General features: G+C 35.8%; 1 protein-coding gene across 1 annotated transcript; it reads right to left on the bottom strand.

The window, feature by feature from the left end:
* Window positions 1-1,937: 1,937 nt before the first annotated feature.
* On the bottom strand, window positions 1,938-19,385 carry LOC137398117 (E3 ubiquitin-protein ligase rnf213-beta-like). Its single transcript, XM_068084226.1, has 8 exons — window positions 19,376-19,385; window positions 18,322-18,422; window positions 17,308-17,502; window positions 16,958-17,100; window positions 15,849-16,042; window positions 9,675-9,946; window positions 7,944-8,105; window positions 1,938-1,988 (listed from the first exon to the last, which is right to left on the bottom strand). The coding sequence occupies exons 1-8, from the start codon at window positions 19,383-19,385 to the stop codon at window positions 1,938-1,940; spliced, it is 1,128 nt and encodes a 375-aa protein (XP_067940327.1).
* Window positions 19,386-19,996: the final 611 nt, after the last annotated feature.

Genomic DNA, 19,996 nt, shown 5'->3' with positions numbered 1-19,996 from the left:
GGAGAGGATTTGAGGGTCACCCTACTTTGTTTCGGGCTACGTCCCTGCCATTCGCACGAAGGGGTGTAGGCGGTATCCGGGAATGTGGGAATGTCCAGATTAGCCTCACTCAAAACTGATAGTAGTTTCGTGTCTCCACAGGCCTTTCCTGTGCATGAATTTTCCTCGGCCTAGTCTTTGCTGGTTGAGACTAACCGTCGGCTGTCACTGAATCCCATGTAGTCCTATTGTGTTTTCGAGGTTGTTTGGCCTTCGTACAGCCAGTAGATGAAGCTAATGCTGTGACCATTTTTTTGTTTCCCGAAGCCGGTTTGGTGTAGCGAGGGCAATTCTTCCGTACGTGCCCTGGTTGCTCACATCCCCAACAGAGGGTAGCTGGCTGGCTCCACTTCTCGGTTAGTGTGCGAACCTGCTCCTGGAGCTGTTCCACCTTGTCCGTGAGAGTTTGGACCAGCTGGGCTAGTCGTCCTATAACATCGGTTTCGGTTGAGTTCACCTGGTCGGAGGTTCATCTTTCTAGGGTTTGTACCAGAGATCCGGTGGATTTACGCTTGCCTCCTTGGATCTGGAGGTAGTCGTTCCCGGCTCGTACAGCATCAGCTAGCGTGGGCGTATGTACGGCCAACAAATTTTGCTGCCAGGCACGGTCCCTTAGTGAGCTGCAGAAGATCTCCATAGCCATACTATTTTGGTGTCAATTCGCAGGCCCCGTACGCAATGCATACCAACTTCTCGACCTCCATAGCATGTTCCTGAAGCGTTGTCCTTTCCTCTCGCCTAAGGGCATTGAGCGGGCTTAGCGCCTGCCTGGCGGAAAACCCGAATATTACCCGGAGGGCATTGAAAATGGCCTCCTGATCCTCGGCTTGTCCGCAGTCCTCAGCCTGTTCGCCCAGTGCTTCCCGGAGGTGCAATAGGGTTGCTCCTTCTGTCCGCTGGTTGGCATCGGCTACCTCCGTGAAGCAAGCGATGAAGTACTCCACATCTCCCTTCCAGTGTACTGGGGAGTCACCCAGTACACTGTAAGGTCCTTAAGTGGAATGGAATGCGGAACATTCCATTCCACTTAAGGAGGACACTCGACCAATCCGGCAACCCCCCAACAGACTCGGACCGGACAAAGAGGCCGAGGCCAAAAAGTCCTAAAACGTGGTGCCGGATCCTAATCCCTTGGCATCAGTAGTACCCATTCTAGTGCCTCTACTAGTTGGTCGGGTTCCGGGTCAGCACTTCTTGCTCTCCTATTGGCCATGTCTGGCTTTCAGTAGGTTTCTGCTCTCTTCCCAGAGCAGTGCCTTTACTATGTCCATGGCTGTCGGCTCCTTTCCGGGTTTCTTCCTGAAGGAAGTTCTTCCGGTAGAAGCTTGCTGCCTCCTCAGGCAAGTCCTGTTGGAGCCTTTAGCAGGTTTCTGCTCCCGGAGCATTACATCCACTTGGTCCGATACTGCAGGGCTTTCCACAGCCTTCTCTTGGTTTCTTCCTGTTGCCAGGAAGTTCTTCCAGTAGGAGCAGTGTCACAGTTTTTTTCAGGCAGCCTAGTTCATCCAGAGTCCAGTAATCTTCCCAGTGTCCAGTGATCCTGATGCGAGTCCTGTGGTGGAGTTCTTGGGATCGCTGGGATCGTCAGCAATCTCACTGCTGCCACCAGTGTAAAGGTTTTGTGCAACCTTCACTTTCCTCCGCTAGTACAAGACTCGGTGCATGAGTTCATGCATATATTTTCGGCTTAGTTCATAAGTTGTACAAGAATGCTCAAGTAACAGGCAATGAACAGGCCCAGAACAGCTCTGCTCTTCTACACAATTGTTCGAGCTTATATAGCTAACAAGCTCCGCCTCCGTTCTACTTGGCTGGACCCGGGACGGTTCAGCCCAGCTCGGTCTTGACTCGGCTTTGGCGTAAGGGGACGCCATCCGCCACACATGGCAGCTTAAAGATCAGTCCATCCAGTACGACATGAAGTGGAGAGTATTGAAGAAAGCGAGTAGCTACAATAGGAACAGTCAATGCTGTAATTTGTGCATTTGGGAGAAGTACTTCATTCTATACAAACCTGAGCTTGCCAGTTTAATCTCACGAAACGAGCGTGTGTCAAAGTGCAGGCATTCCAATAAGCACTTGATTTGCAATGCTGTGACATGAACAAATTAAATTGTTGTATTATATATAGCTGGCTTTAATCTTTAAGCTACTTGATGTGTTTTTGCATACAGTCACATGAGCTTCAGATCATTTTAGTTTCACCCGATGAATGGTAACAACCATGAAACTTTAAGTAGTAAACAATTTTAAAAGTTTTCAATTCTTAATATATTTATATATATATATATATATATATATATATATATATATATATACAGTGAAACCCGGATAACTCGCCCTCGTATATCTCGAACACATGGTTAACTCGAACGAATTTGTTTGGTCTGTTCCCACGCAATGATAAATTGCTTTAGATAACTTGACCTCAACTTTGTTAACTCGAACAGTTTTTTTGCCCAACAGCTACCGAGATGGTTGTTATCGCTTTAGAATATCGCTTTATTCCAAACCATAGAGATAAACAACAACTTTTAGTAGTGTTTAGGCATCATTATTACTACTATCAGCAAAATATTTTCGTTAATGACTTTTCTAAAGGTGTGCAAAAAACCAAATTTTACTAAACATCCGCTTGGGGATAGATAGCCCTCCGCAAGCATGGAGAACCCAGGTAACCTTCAGATGAACTATAAGAAAAATCGGCAAAACTATCTTTTGTTAAAACGCTCAAAAGAAAGAATATGAAATTTTTTTTTGAGAATTTCAACTGCGATCAGGTTTTTCCTATTTTAATCTGAAAATGTCCTGGCAGTCACATCACCTAAAACGAACAAATGAATCTCAAGTAATAAAAGGAGAATATTTATACTTTCTGATAAAAGCTGTTAAAACATTTCATGAGAGGTCCCTTAACTTGCAACAAGCAATCAATGCTTTTGATTTATATATAGTTTGTATATGTACTGATAAATACAATAATACATGCACTTGTGGCAGTGTTCTCATAACTTGAACGCTCTGATAACTCGAACACTTTCTCTTGGTCCCATGAAGGTCGAGTTAGCCGAGCTTCACTGTAAATATAGATATATATATATATATATATATATATATACATGTATATATATATATATATATATATATGTATATGTATACATGTATATAAGCTAAAAGACACCCGAGGAGCTAAACATCAGTTACTGGTGCATCGGACGGTCTGTCAAGACAACAGAAGGCAAACCAATCTTGCCATGGCTTGGATTGACTACAAAAAGGCCTATGACTTAATTCCCCATAGTTGGATACTTGAGTGCCTCAGTATGTACGATGTTCACCCTGCTCTTGTGGCATTCATCAAAATGTCAATGACCAAATGGAAGACGGAACTGGAGGCTAATGGCAAAAAGCTGGCGAGTGTACAAATTAAGCGAGGCATCCATCAAGGTGACTCCTTATCACCGCTGCTCTTCTGAATATGCCTAAACCCTCTAAGCAATATGCTGGAGGAGACTCAATATGGGTACCAGTTTAAGAGTGGCACCAAGATAAACCACCTCTTCTACATGGATGATATCAAGCTGTACGCTAACAAAGAAAAGGACATTGATTCGCTAATACACCTCACTCAGATATACAGCAAGGACATCGGAATGACCTTCGGTATTGAGAAATGTGGAAAGCTAATTCTTAAGAAAGGCCATTCTATGCTCACAGATGGCCTAAGAATGCCAAATGGTACCATCAAAGATATAGAAGAAGGGTACAAGTACTTGGGGATTATGCAAAGCAACATCAACCACGAAGCCGAGGTACGCCACAAAGCCATTACCGAATACAAGAAACGCCTTCGGCAGGTCTTACGGAGCCAGCTCAATGCCAAGAACCAAATCATGGCAATAAATACCTACGCACTGCCAGTAATAAGATATCCAGCAGGCATAATAAAGTGGACTGAGGAAGCCATCAAAGAAACAGATATAGCAACTCGTAAACTGATGACCATGCATGGAGCATTCCACCCAAAATCTGATACTACTAGATTGTATCTTGATAGGAAAGATGGCGGTAGGGGACTCAAAAGTGTACAGCAGACAGTGAAAGAGGAGGAGCAAAGCATCAAAGCATATGCAGCCTCCATGGCCATCTCAGATAAGTTGCTAGCTGAATTTCAATCGGCTGCTCTTACAACGGACCTACGCCCTGATGATGAGGAAATTGACTGGCACACGAAACCTCTTCATGGTGCTTACCACCGACAAATATCTAAGGTTGGCGATCTTCACCAGACATATATGTGGCTGAACAAAGGAAACCTAACGGCCAATACAGAGTCGCTAATCATGGCAGCCCAGGAGCAAGTGCTCCCATCAAGGCAACTCCAAAGGAAAATCTCTCACACTAGAAACGATGCTAGATGCAGACTGTGCAAAGATGCACCTGAGACCATCCAACACATCATCAGTGGATGCAGGCAGCTAGCAGGGAACGCATACACTGAGCGGCATAATCATGTCGCAGGTGTTGTGTATAAAAGTCTATGTGACGAGTATGGCCTTAATAAACCGCAACACTGGGGGGAAGCTCCTGGTAAGGTGAATGAAAATGACCGCGCTAAGATCCTCTGGGACTTCTACATCCAAACTGACAAGCATGTCCTAGCAAACCAACCAGACATAGTGGTGGTAGACAAGGAGAACAAGAGGGCTACTATAATATATATAGCAGTACCCAATGACTACAATATCGCCAGAAAAGAAAAAGAAATTGAAAAATGCTGGAATGTAAGAACAACTGTAATCCCAGTAGTCATTGGGGCACTGGGCGCAATAACACCGGCGCATAAAATGTGGCTTGCCCAAATACCAACAACAATCAACTCAGGTGAGTTGCAGAAAAGTGCGCTATTGGGAACGGCTAAGATCTTGAGGCGAGTGCTCAAACTCCCAGGTCTCTGGTAGGAGACTCGAGTTAGAGCAAAATTTACCACCCATACGGGGTATCAGGGGTAAGGAAACAATTTTATATATATATATATAGCTGGAACTGTATATAGCAACCCTAGCATACCAGGTCATACCAACCAATATCAAGGGGTTGTGATATTTATCTAGATTTAGATATTTATATCTAAAAAATTATGCTTAATTTAAAAATCTAAACAGATTTTAGCTGGTTGTCATAGAAACAAATGCGTATCTATAAAAAATGTAGGCCTATTACTTAATTTTGGAGATATTAAAAACGGCTTGGCAGCACCGCTAAATTGGGCACAGCCGTAGTACTATCAACAACTACTTTAAAAAAGAAGTAACAGTAACATATTGCACACCATCGGTCACTATACACTTCGATCTTGTAAATTCAAATGACTATTCTTATAACTAAAAGTTATAAAATCGAATAATTATTCTTACAATTAAATATTGTAATAATCTTATATGATTCGTTAGAAAAAATATTATCGTCATTTCCTTTACTTTCACTGCTTTGGACATCAGTTGCAATACCAAGTACTCATTATAAATATCCAAAATGTCAGAGTTTGGTAGAACCGGCAAGAAGAAACAATTACTTTTCAGTACTTGTATGTTAATTATATATTGTTTCGTTATAATAGAAAAAGAATCGTTAGAAAAATATCATCGCCGTTTCTTTTACTTTCACTGTTTTGGACATCAGTTGAAATACCAAAGTATTCATTATAAGTGTCCAAAATGTTAGAGTCCAGTAGAGCCGGCAAAAAACGATTACTTTTCAGAACCTCAACGTTAATTACAAAAACCTTCGGCAATTAGACAATGTGATAGACTGATGAAATGTGCACACTTTTTATCGTGAAATGTGCACGACTTAATAGTTCTACTCACTGCCTACCGCCTTATCGGCGTTTCGTTGGCCAGTCTTGAAATTGGCTTGACAAGTTTTTATATCGATTTTTAGGCCGAATTAATCTGTCTATTTATGTATAATCCAATCAGATTGGTTAGTTTTAGGATATTGCCGTAACCTTTCAAAGACTGGGTAACATATTTAAGTAGGTTTATATGTGTTTTGTATCAGTATTATATCTAAACAACTCTACAGAAAAATGGGTAAATTTGTTGAAAAAAATTTGGTACAAGAGTTTGGTAACGCCGTCAACGAATAATTTTTCGGGAGTTGTGTGCACATATGCATTTATCATAAATCTCCCAACCAATCGCTTCGCTCGTGTTTGGTTGTGGGAATATATATATATATATATATATATATCAAAAAATGCTGCTTCTCTGTCCACTTCAATCTATATATATATATATATATATAGATTGAAGTGGACAGAGAAGCAGCATTTTTTGATAGTCAATTAACGCACATATATTACATAATTTTTTATTAATTTTCTCAATACATCATATTCTTGGCTTTCGAATGAGCTATTGTTTGACATGGTGAGACAGACGTTGGTTGGTGTTTATAGGATTTTCCCAGAGTTCTAAGGCAGAAATGTTTAATGGTATAGACTCGAAAACTGTGAGGTCACAATTTTCATATGTGGTGTTGTGTGCTCTTACCGCTTATTTTATTGCATACCGCTTATATTTATTAGCTACGATAATTACGCTAGTGTCAGGCAAAGGACAACTCCAGAAAACCAATGAAGATGACAACGGAATTGGTGTCATTAGTTCTCTGTAAACAGATTATTTATATGATAAATAACTCAGATTCCAAGCACCATACTACATGTACATTATGTTTTCCTGATGATATTATGCACTAGCCTTCTCATTTTATTGTGATGTTGAGGGTCACGACTGAGACTAATTAATTTCAAGCATTGTGTGATCTCGTGAAAGTGCGATTGACATATAGTCCTAGGGCCATGCAACCGCAGGTCACAAGTTAATCGATGGGATTTCATTACCTTTATCAACTACAGTATACTTATTGAAGCATAATTGATTAACCCAGAAGATGTGTTTGTATTGGTCGGGCGTTACCACGATCCTCGGGCATTTTTGATTATCTAGAATCCTAGTTTATTATTAGCGCTCTCTGGGTTTAACAGCACCGATTGTCACAAAAAAGCACAGCCTCAATGGCAGCGAAAGGGATCGACTACCTAAGGCTAAATAATAATTGTGACATCATATTGTGGGAACCACAACCAAGTGGTTTTTATTGCAGGACATACTTTTGACACCCTGTTTTTCATAGTTCTATTATTCTTTGTGTATTGAATATAGGCTCATTTGATAGCCAAAACTCTGATGTATTGAACCATATAATAAAATATTATGTAATTTATGTGCTTTAGACATCGGTGGTGATAATTTTCTTGACATCAAAGTTTGGTGCCAAGCCAATGGATTTTTTTTGTAACATTTTTATTTAGTTTATACAAATCCTTCACCACAGTCTGAAATGCTCATTACATATCAAAAACATAGGCTAATACATTTTTTTATGAATGGCTTATACATTTTTCAATATGTTTTCTTTTTTTATTTTTATTATGATAAGTCAGGATTTTATCAAACTTATAGCTATGCTGTGATACAACGTACATGTAAATAAGCTTATGCAGTATAGTGACAATTTACCAAAAGCTGCCACAGATTTTTAGTCATTATATGAATGTACAGTAATGCTTAAGTTTCTTAAAAATGATGTTAAATTTGATTTGTGCACAGATTCAATACAAATATATTTACCTTGTCCTTAAAATGACTGCCTAACACAGCAGATCAAAAGTTTTCAGTATCATCTGGTATAATTTGAATCAAAGGGCAAAACTGCTAACAAAAAATTAGGCATGCTAGCAATAGGCAATGTCAGCTTATAAAAGTTTCATTACAGCAGCCATCTTGAACTACCACAATACCTTTGTTCGCTAGTAGAAATTTCAATCCAGCAACCCGACCATCCGATGGAGAGAGGGTTATGATGGAAAGTGCACCGAATAGACAGTGTTTCAGAAACTTGGCCAAATCTTCAACGATCATTGCTAGTTCATCAATGGCTCTAATCTGTACGGGCTCTGGGTCAAAGACCTCTCGCTCAACAGGCTGAGAGTCTTCCTACAGATGGTGAGCTCATCAATATTAAATATGGGAGTATAAAAACAACTGATTATAAATTACAGTAGGATTAGTTTGTCATATATAACTTCTGCAACAAGATGACTGCGCTCAAGACTTCGGAAAATCTTTTTTCTTGTAAGGGTGTTGTTTTTGGCATTCTTCAGAAAGTACCAAACTCCGAGTTTCATGCTTGCGTATCAAGGAATATGCATCTAGTCATAAGATATTTGATAATTTCAGCACAGACATTACATTTGGAAGATAACTGGTAGATCTGTTACCATCTCCATTGTAATCACTACAGCTTGCTAAACTTCCATCAGTGCTGTGCCTAATGGCTCAGTTTTAAATGCATGACTATCAGCACCAACAGGTGATGTATTGCCAGTGAATCAACTTGGTTGCGAGCAAGTATGCAGAATGCTATTAGCTAAAAAGTTAGTGCTGAGACCACTCTTCTCATAAGAGACTCAGGCATTACTTAAGTTTCCGTGTCAGACCACCCACTCGGATTAACAAGTACACAGTCCGTCATATATAAACTCATCATATATATACACATATACACACACATGTATACATGTATGTATTGCATGCCGCTTTCTATCAACTTCAAATGAGTAGAAAAATCAATGCGTACCATAGCATTCCAATGATTCCATAGCTATTTAATCTGTTTACTGTATTATGTTATACTAAGAAAAATAAACTCATCCATAAAAACTACGAATAACATTTTGCTTGATAGACAGGCAGTGCAAATGTATCGTTTTTGATGGCAACTTTTTACATGCAGACAAAAAATTAATGTTAAACTAAATTTTAAAACTGTTTGAGCCATTACATCTATGTTATTCACTGCAATTATATAGTATAGTTTAACAAATATATGACTGGAAAAGTTTCACCTGTTTTAGTCCATGTAAACTGGTTTTCAGTTTTTTTTTATAGAAAATTTGGTTTTTACAAAATTATAGTTACTTACCTACAGAAAAAACAATGATTTTCATATTCGCTAAATATCTAAAGTAAAAGCAGAAAATTTTAATCCATGATTGAGACTATATAAACAATTCCAGCAGTAGAATCAAATGCATTTTTGACACAAATATAGCGAGTAAATGTGCAAAAAACCATAATGATAAATAAGGAGGAACTCATATATTTGAAAGCACAAAAGGGAATTATCAAACATCCTGGTCTGAGTTGAACCAGATCCAGCCAGAATTGTTTCCTATTATTATATGTTATGAAATTTATTTAAATACACCGCAAAACTCAAACCACAAATTGTGAATGCTTTTGAAAACTAGTTGCTAGATTTGCAATATGCTGAGGCTGTTCAGCTATTAAAGAACTACTTTAGAATGAGGGGCTAATTGCAGAATCCACATTTCATATGATTTCAGATGAACTGGTTACTTGGAAATTTCCTATTTTACAAGTAATTATTGTAACATAAATATTTCACAAAAGACTTTGAGCTATTACTCAAGCTATACATTAAAAACAAAGCTAGCAAAATATGAAAATACTTTTTTCCAAATGAGGAAACAAACATCTAACCTCAGACCCAGTATGTGAGGAAATGCTTTCCGATGAGCTCCTAAATATTTTATCATCAGTGTCATCTCTGTCACTTTCTGATGAACTTGTGGACACTCTATCTTTGGCCTCATTTTGGTCACTTTCTGATAACCTTGAATGGTGTTCTTCCGTGGTATTCAGAACACGTCCAATCAAATCTTTTGGTTGAATCCGCATGCAATAGCTGACAGAAGGAAGCTTGAAGGCTGGAGGCTTCGGATCATCAATGTGTACACACTTCCATTTTCCACCTGTAAAAAGGGAAAATCACAATTCCTCAAAATCATAATTAAATGAAAACATGACAAATACAACAAAAACAGACAAAACATGAAGGAAAATATAGAACAAAACACACATGTATATACAAAAACAGTATATATATACATGTACATATACATGTATACATAGGTGTATATATACACAGATGTATATATATACATATATATGTATATATATACATGTATATATATATATATATATGCATATATGTATATATATATACCCATGTACATATACATGTATACATAGGTGTATATATACATAGATATATATGTATATATATATATATATATATATATATATATATATATACATAGATGTATATTTATATATATATAGATATACATAGATGTATATATATATATATTAACTAAAAGCAAGTTCAAAAGCATATAAAAAGAGAACTCTACACTAAAAACCTAAAAGATAATTAGTGGAGTATGAAATATTTGAAAAGTTATTGCGAAAAAAGTAAACTTTTAGTATTTGCGCTACAAATTTGTTTCGTGCGAAGCACTCATCAGACGCGATTGTACTAAAAAAAATATATATATATATACTAGGTGAAAGCCTGACTTTGCGCAGTTAATAAACAAAGTTTTAGCTATTTTTTATTGGTTAAGCTCCTTTACTGAATGTATTTGAGTAACTTAACCCTTTTAACCCTGACAGTCGGTATTCCGGCATTCCGCAACAGGTGTCAGACACCCTAGTGGCTGGAGGAAAGGCATCCACACTGCTGTTTACAAATGCTGCTGCCAAGTAAAAGCATAAACCAATCAAATTAGTTTTTGAACAGGGCATTAAGACCAAAAATATTACATCCAGTTTCAACCGTTTTCAAATATCTTTATCTACTTCCTTCATAGATACATCTTTACTGGGACAATATCGCGAAAATATTGAGACGACTCGTTTGTTGGTATGTGATAGATGATTGTTATGGAGAAAATTATATGACACTAGTTATAAGTTTGCTTATTATTTTAAATCTTAAAACAATGATGAAAATGTGCTCAATTGATATGATGCTACTTTAAAAAAATTTTAGAACCTTTTTTAAATCGTACAAACTTTATGGTTTCACCCACGAAAAAATGTGAAACAAATTATTTTATATATTTGTGACACTTGCTCTGTTTTGTTGAACTTGTTTACAAGTGTTTTATCAAACACCAATGAATTATGAGCATATTTATATATATTTATTAGGTTTCAAAACTTTTGCAACTGTTTACCAGTGTCTTACCAAATATCATTGAATTATGAGCGTATCTATACATAATTAATAAGTTTCAAAACTTTTTATTATCGGAGAAATCACCCAGGGATACTGACAAACCTTGACAAGGACCACCAGGGTTCAAAGGTCGCTCGTATTTAAGCTCTTAAATAGGAGTCGTTATTCTAACTTAAGTCAGCATTAGGAAAAAATATTGCTTCATATTCTTCATGTAAGCAAGTTGAAGCGTGATTATTTTAACAATTCAGTAATAGGAATGATTTGCGTTATTAATCTATTGTATAGCAATGTTCCGTAGGGCTTACCAGTTTAGAACGCCTGTCACTGGCTTTATATGACAGGCGTTCATATAGAACCACTGAGGGCTTTCTAAACTGTCTATACATTTAGAACAGTATAGACAGGCTGTTCCAAGTCTATATGTTCCATAGGTTGTATAGGCCTATACGTTTTAAGTTCAAATTCAGAGTGAAGCGTACTTTTCATTCCTACAATTTCATCGCTATAACTGGACACACGTAGAACAAAAGGCCAACAGACCAATAGCAAACACTAATATTTAAAGATAAATTAGATGAATGCACGAAATTGCCATTATTAACTGGTATTAAAAAATTCTTTGAGCAGAATACTTATTTTCTTTAACATAGACAACGTGTGACATTCCAACTTTTTCACTCCAACATTCCAAACTTCATAACATGAGACAAGTGTTTTAAGCAGCTCAACAAGATCAAGAAGAAAAGAAACAATCAGTACATGGAAGCGGTGTGTATAAAGGTTCATGTTGCGGAAGTAGCTCGTTGTATTCAAAGTTTTGATGAACAATGCTGGTACTTCTCGATACTAGTACACACTAAAGAGAGATATCGGACTTCCTTTGTCTGACTGATTATGGAGAGAATGTAGAGGCAATTTCCACTTTGGAGAATACACATGCCCATGTGAAAAGCTTTGAACTTTTACAGGTTTACCGAAACCCGAAATATGAGAGTAACAGCACTTTTTATATTTAAACAGCACATTTGACAAATAAAAGATTGGGTGATATGGTAAAAAATTTCAAAAAAAGAACAGGTGTAAAAGGTAATAATAATATTACTAATGTACGTGTAGATCCACATCATACAATTTTAATTCATTCCAGTGTTGGCATGGTAAAGCGAAAACTTTGCATAGAGGGCTATACGAACCCATAGTAATTATTAATAATGATAAAAATCTCCCCTGATAAGAAAAACCCCTGATAAAAATCATCAAGATTTTATATACATACTGGACATATTAAAAATTAGTAACATAACAATATGTTAACCTTGGTGACTATAGTTACCTACAGTAACTTTAGCGCATAGAGAGCTATAGAAACCCATAGTAATTATTAAATGCAAACACCCCCTGATAAAAACCATCAAAGTTTTATATACATACTGTACATATGAAAAATTATTAACAGAACAATATGCTAACCTTAGTGACTATAGCTACCTACAATAAATTTAGCCTTTTTAATAGTTATGATCTACAATAAAATGTAACATTACAACTTACTATGTGCGTTATGTTCAGCAGGGAGTACTTATACCTCTGAGCCAGACATACAACATAAACATTGAATTTAACTTGAATACATTTAGCTTACTGAACAAATACTTAAAGGTAAGTTTAAGTATTTATGTTACTAAACTTCACCTTTGTCATAGGCCAAAGTTTTATCGCTAATCTGTTTTCAAAATCTTTTTTACTGTAACATATAATGAACAAGGCTGAACTTAGATAGCGAGCAACGTGTATCTCATTCAAGCATTGTAGGAGGGATTTCAACAAATATCATATCAACATTTTTGGTTATTTTGTCGTAATTAGTACAGGCTGTCAGCTTTTAATTTTTGGAGAATTATTTGTTAACATCATATAGCAAAAAAAAATTGAAAAAGGTTTGCCTACGTATGGGGAGGACAGAAAATACTTTTTTCCAAATAGTAGCCAAAGGTAAAAAAATCTTATAACAGACCCCTGTGACCCCAGGGTTCGCTGATTTAATTATTAATTGAAAGTGTGCAAAGGCGAAAAGGGTATACAGTATATGGTAAGAGAAATGGAGCTGATAAGAACGGCTTAGCCTTCTGACTGCGCGCTTGTTAGCCGACTTGCGATTTTAATGTCGTAAGTTCAGGACTAGTTTGAAGGCATTTTTGAATGCCATAACTTAATTGCTATTAATAGCTGGACTGACGAATGACAGACAAATGAGAATCACTAAGATTTATATATATGCTAGTTGTACGTCCAGTGCTGCCCGGTTATTAAAAAATTATTTGCACAGAAAATTTATTTTTATTTGACATATAACAACATTTACCATTCTAGCTTTTAATCTTCATATCATGAGAAAAGTGTTTTGTGCAGTTCAAACAAATTAAGAGAAAAACTAAAACAACTGTAAATGTGTTTAAATGGAAATGTGGCATAATTAGCAAGTAATGGCTAAATAAAGTGTATTTTGCTACAATAACAATGAAAAACTATCCCTCATTTTTTTGACGTCATTACCCTGTTTGCACATTCGCTCGTCCACGAAAAAGCCGCCATCTTTGTAGAAAATGATCGTCATTCTCTTGAGTAATAGTATTTTTAGTGTTGTTTTGATTCTAAAATAAAAAATTTTAAAACAAAAACATTGTTTGCAATAATTAATTGCAGAAGCTTCGTGTTTTTAATGATAAAAGTTGTCCATAAAGATGGCCTTCAACGATGGAATGACGTCAAGAAAAAACAAAGGATTTGGTATACAACTACATGATTTTAACTCATTTCAGTGTTGGCATCGTAAGGTGAAAATATCATACTGAGTGATATAGAAACCCATAGTAATTACATGTATCTTATGCCAATACACTCTAGTAAAAATCATCAAAATTTGGAATATGTACTGTACATATTAAAAATATTAGTAACAAACCAATATGTCAGCATTAGTAGATGTAGCTACCTACCACAACTTTAGTATGTTTAGTGGTTATGATGTGCAAGAGAAATGTAACATAACAATTTACTATGCGCAGTACGTACCACGGGAAGTTCTCAGCTTCGACACAGACATGTAACACAGACGTTGAATTTACAGTAACTTAAATGAATTTATCTTATGAAACACATAGTTAAAGCTAAACTTGAAAATGTATTTAACTAAACTACAAATTTTTCATGGATTAAAACTAAATTACCTATCTGTTTTCGAATTATTTTTTACTACAACTTATAACGAAGAACACTGAATTGAGATAGCAAGCATTGTATATACCTTTTGTATATGTCGTGGGAGGAATTTCAGCAAATAACATTTCGGCATTTTAGTTTATCTGTCATAATTATCACATCGACTGCCAAATTTTAATTTCAGGACAAATTTTGGTTGATATTGCTATGGTGAGAAAAGTTGGAAAAAGCTCGTTATTGTGTGGCGAGGACAAAAAACATAACATCGTAACCTGAGGGCTCACTGTGTTAGTTAATAATATAGTCAACAAAGAAAAAGAAAAGGTAGAGAAATATCTCCTTCTTGGAGAAAAGATTGAAAAATGCTGGAATTTAAGAACAACTGTAATCCCAGTAGTCATTGGGGCACTGGGCGCCATAACACCGGCGCATAAAATGTGGCTTGCCCAAATACCAACAGCAATCAACTCAGGTGAGTTGCAGAAAAATGCGCTACTGGGAACAGCTAAGATCTTGAGGCGAGCGCTCAAACTCCCAGGTCTCTGGTAGGAGACCCGAGTTAGAGCAGAAACTACCACCCATACGGATTAACCGGGGTGAGGCAACAATTTTTATATATACATCGATTCAAAGTTTTTAAGGTTTAAAAGAGAACTATAAACTCTACAAGTTGGTTATATTAAGATTATACATGTATATATATTAAAATTAACTCAATAGATAGATATAGACGTGTATTTGCGAAAAAATTAAGTTTAAACAACAATCTTTCAACTTTGTGATTTGAGTATGTTAGAATTAGATGATTTTTGACAAAAAATGTTCACTAGACAACAAGTGCATTACCAAAAGCATAATCTACCAACCTGACGTAACAAATAAACTGTCACGAAAACTTATTCACTTATTAGATTATGTATTGGATTATGCGCAACATAACTCAAATCTAGAGACAGTAATCACAGTTTTGTTCAATCAGAAAAGTAAACAAAATCAGAGCTTAGCAAATAGCGTAGTGAACACACAAAGAACTTTAAAGACAACCACAAAAACTTAGATAACTCGGAAAACAAAATCACACATCCAACTCTACAACAATGGAACAAAATGCTGTAGTTTATGTCTTTTAGAACAATATTACATAATATTCAAACCAGAATTGGCAACACTAAACAAAACGAATGAATTGGCTTCAGCAGGCGAGCATGTATGGATTTGTCCTTTCGAAAACTCCATAAACACTGCCCCTACAGCGTTTCAGCTTTTCAAAGTCATCAGTCACAGCCTGACTAGCGCGAAACTATGTCACAGCTGTTGTGAGAAGTTTGTAGGTAAAAATCGTCTGATTATATATCTATACAGTCTAACGTATTTTATTACTGTACCCCTTTTAATTAAATTTGGTTCACCTTGATATCCACTAAAAGGATGACCTCTAGAAAGACTCAGCAACAGAGCAGTGTGACAATTCCGGTGTTGGTTCGATGTCTCTCTCTGAATGATGTACCTGACTGAGTCTAACAGCTCAATATTCTCATGAGCGGCTTCACATTGTATGATCAACAGTCTTGAGTCGGTAGTCAACTGCTTGCTGTAGAACTCCCTGTAATATGTAGCACATTAGCTTTGAAAAACTATATAGTTTACACACGAAATAATTCAGGACTTATCAGAATGGAATTATTTCTCTTCCACTTGTAGTCAGATGTCATGTCATACACATGATGAAAAAACATTTTTAGCAATAAAATGATGTCCCACGTATTCCTGTATATATACAGGCAAGTCAACTCTATAACACAAAATGTTACCTTACTTAGGGGTTCGACTTATATGGGCGTAACTCTGATTGTTTACAGTTTGTGCTGTTCAGTACCGATGGCTTGCAGTTAAAGAAAAGCCACATACGAAGTTTCAGAAAAGAAAAAGTGCAATAAAAACCAAAAGTCTCCTGATTATTACGGAGGAGGAGAAATACAAGGTCCTCACAGCAACCATCAACATCAAATGCTAATGTTCAACAACACGCTACTCAAAATAATAACAACAACTCATCTGATTTAGAGAGTTCTTTAGTAGATGTTGTAAGCGAAGCCTACAACATCTAACTAAATAATTCTACTTTTGTAGAGTTCTGACCTTTTGTAACTACTTTTTCAACAACCAGCAGTAACCTTTCTTTTTTCCATTATCACTTGGGTGGCGGGCTGTATGACAGTGAAATTTCTATTAAGTTTTTATAGTCATATTTTAATGACTTTTAGTGAAAAAGAACAGACATTTGTTCAAAGGTTTTGACTGCAGTTCTATTATTTTGTCAGTTAAGAATCTTATGGCAATATTTGAAAATATTTGATTGATTTTACTCCTGAACTATAATTTGCAGAAGATTCTCAAAAATGCTTTTACCAAATTGTATTGCAAAAAAAAAGAAAAGGTTTTGCAAACCCTAAATGCATGTTTATTATAAGCTTTATTCAGAGACAGAGTCATGCTTAGAATATAAAAAAGACCCAACCTGATAGCATTTGTAAAAAGGCTCTCTTTTTGATAGTCTCTCAGAAAGAGGGTTTTGACATCGCAGCTTTTCCTTCCAGCATTTAGTTCTTTGTGAAGAGAAGCGATATCTTCCTTATTCATGAGCTCAGCAAAAGTCGTCACCTAATTGAAGATTTTTAGCTGATAAGCATTGTTTTTGCAATGACTACAAAATGCATTTTTTTGTAAATGTATATCAGCCAACAACAACAAAAATAATAGGCCAAGCAGACTTGAACATATGTGGGGTATAAAATGTAATCGTAAACTTTTTTTATTAATTTACTCATTCTGGGAAACCAATAAAAGACTAGGATTGTCTGGCCTGACCTGAATAAGGAGACGCTGATCATCTGAGAGAGACATCTGATGATCCAAATATTGAAGGAAGTTTTCATGTTGCTGCTCTTCCATATACCACTTTTGAATCTTTTCAGACTCTTCCGATAAGTTGGTTCTGTCTAGTCGAAGTATGCTTTCCGCTGTGCAGCACTCCACTAAACTCTTCTTTGACCATTCATATATCTGATATTGATCAAGTACATTAGGTTAATACATGGCTTATCATTTCCTTTATTTTGCTATGATTAAAAGGCTCTTCAGAGCTTTTACTCATTTTTAAAAATATTAAAATCGCTCTGCATGTAATTATTGACATTTCTAGTTGGCTGTAAGTTTTCTAAAACACATATGCATGAACGGTGTTATGACTACTGTAAAAACATTCCAAAAAACTACAAAAATATATTATCCACATCCCATCTCTTAAATTCAATCATCTGAAAAGTGGATACAAGTCTTATGATTTCTTATTAAGAATAAATTATCAATATCAGTATAAAAATTTTAGACTTGCTGTTTGCATCTCAATAAAACATATGTTGCTAAGTTGAATATTTTAATATACAAAACTGGTTTTATTTCATTCTAACGTATGTCTAATATGTGTAAACTTGTTCTTTACTATTATTAGTATTTATTATAAAACAAAATAGTACATTGATAGTCTTGCTGAAAAATAGTATTAAGCGCCAACCAAAAAATAGAAAATACATTAATAAAATTTTTTATCCTCGCATCCTGAAACATATCTACACAACCTTTTACAAAAAATTGGTCTGGTCTTTTCTGTTCTGGATTATACCAGAATGTTTGACCAAAATTATTAGCATAAATTGCAAATGATGTGATGCCATAAATAGGTCACATGTGTTGTAGAACCAGTTCAGACACTTTTTTGTCCCCTTCATGCTATCATGGCTAAAAAGTTAAACCTCTTGCAAGTCAGACGAATTACTAATGTAGGAAAGTCATAGCTAATGTGAGATTATTACTATAGCTTACAGCAGACATGTCCAAAGTCCGGCTCGCAGCCAAATGCGGCCCAGGGTCAATTTTCATCCGGCCAACAGCCTCTGTCATAAAATGAATAACATCTGGTCCGCCTGTAGAATTAACCCTTTGAACCCTAACGGCGATTTTCCAGCATTAGACGTGTCAAAATTTTTAACGGCTGCAATTCTGGCATTCTCATGGCTTTGGTTACAAAAGCAATTTCTAAGTAACAGCGTAAACCAATCAGATTAATTCTTGCATCGAATGTTTGACCAAAAATGTCTCATCAATTCATAACAGTATCCAAATATCTTCACTTCCTTCGAATTAATAACAAATTTTATTATAATCGCGAAAAGACTCATTTGTTGGTTGGTAGTAAATGATTGGGATGCAAATAAAGAATTTTATGATACTAACTATAATTTTCCACTATATTTTGAGTCATGAAATAATGATGAAATGGGCTCGATGAATATGATGTTACTGTAAATGTTTTTATGAGTTTTATTTAACTTTTATAGCTTTGGCCTGAATAATGGTGATGCACTGTTTGTTTCTGTTTGATGACATTTTCGATGGGTTGCTCAACCTTTTTACTAATGTTTTACCTAATATCATTATATTATGAACATGTTTAGATATGTTTAAAAAAGTTTAAAAATTTAGGATCGTTGGATTGCTTGGGGTTACTGACACAACTGACAAAAATGACCAGGGTTCAAAGGGTTAATAAATTGGGCAGCAATGCTGTTACCTGCGTGTTAAACATTTAAAAATCCAATTAGCATTTATAGTTACTGTCATATTTTTAAATGAGCCCTGCAATTGTTGATATGCCTATTGCTTGTTCATTTTTATGCAATTGTGTTTAAAAAATTTATAAATATTAAACTATCATAGTGATATATTGTTTCACGTTTCAAATGTAATTTGTACCCAAGAGTACAATTACTTCTGTTCAACTGTTACAAAAAAGTTAGTGTTAAAAAGTGAAATTAGGTGATTATAAAATTTCAATTATAATTTCAAAGAAATTTCAATATGCATGTTTCAAACGTACCAAGACACATGGTTAAGATAACTAAAATTAAAATAAAAAAGCAAATACGAAACACCGATTGGCTCAGTAAAGTTTATTTAAATTAATTGCTGTTATATGTAAAAAATGTCCGCCATGGTTGGCCCCTAAATTTTTAACACACCAAATCTGGCCCCCTTTGCAAAAGGTTTAGACAGCCCTGCCTTACGACATTATTTTTACTGTTAAAAATAAAAACTCCCTGTTACCAGTACGATTACTCAATAGATAAACATAGTATATGCAACAGCTGTAATGCTTATGATCATTGTGAAGAACAAAATATAGCTAAAAACTCTGCTTTTGAAAAGTGACACTGTGATCAAAATGGGCTGCAAATATGTTTTCCATTGACTCAACACAAACAGATGAAGTAGATTACTTACTTTCGATTAAGCAACGAGACAGTACGCTAATTCTACAACTACTCACCGAAAAGAAACGTTTTGCACTAAGCTTGCATAAGCTGCTCCATTTCCACACATTTTTGCTCTGATAGATACGTATGGTGCGCAAAAAGTTATAGGGTCGACTTATATGCAAGTTGTTTTAAATGACCTGATTTCAGGGCTATTTTTTTAGAATTGGCTTAAATGCAGTGAT

This window comes from Watersipora subatra, chromosome 6, assembly GCF_963576615.1.
Source record: "Watersipora subatra chromosome 6, tzWatSuba1.1, whole genome shotgun sequence".
In the NCBI taxonomy this organism is placed as follows: domain Eukaryota; kingdom Metazoa; phylum Bryozoa; class Gymnolaemata; order Cheilostomatida; family Watersiporidae; genus Watersipora; species Watersipora subatra.
This window is presented reverse-complemented; position numbering and strand designations above follow the sequence as displayed.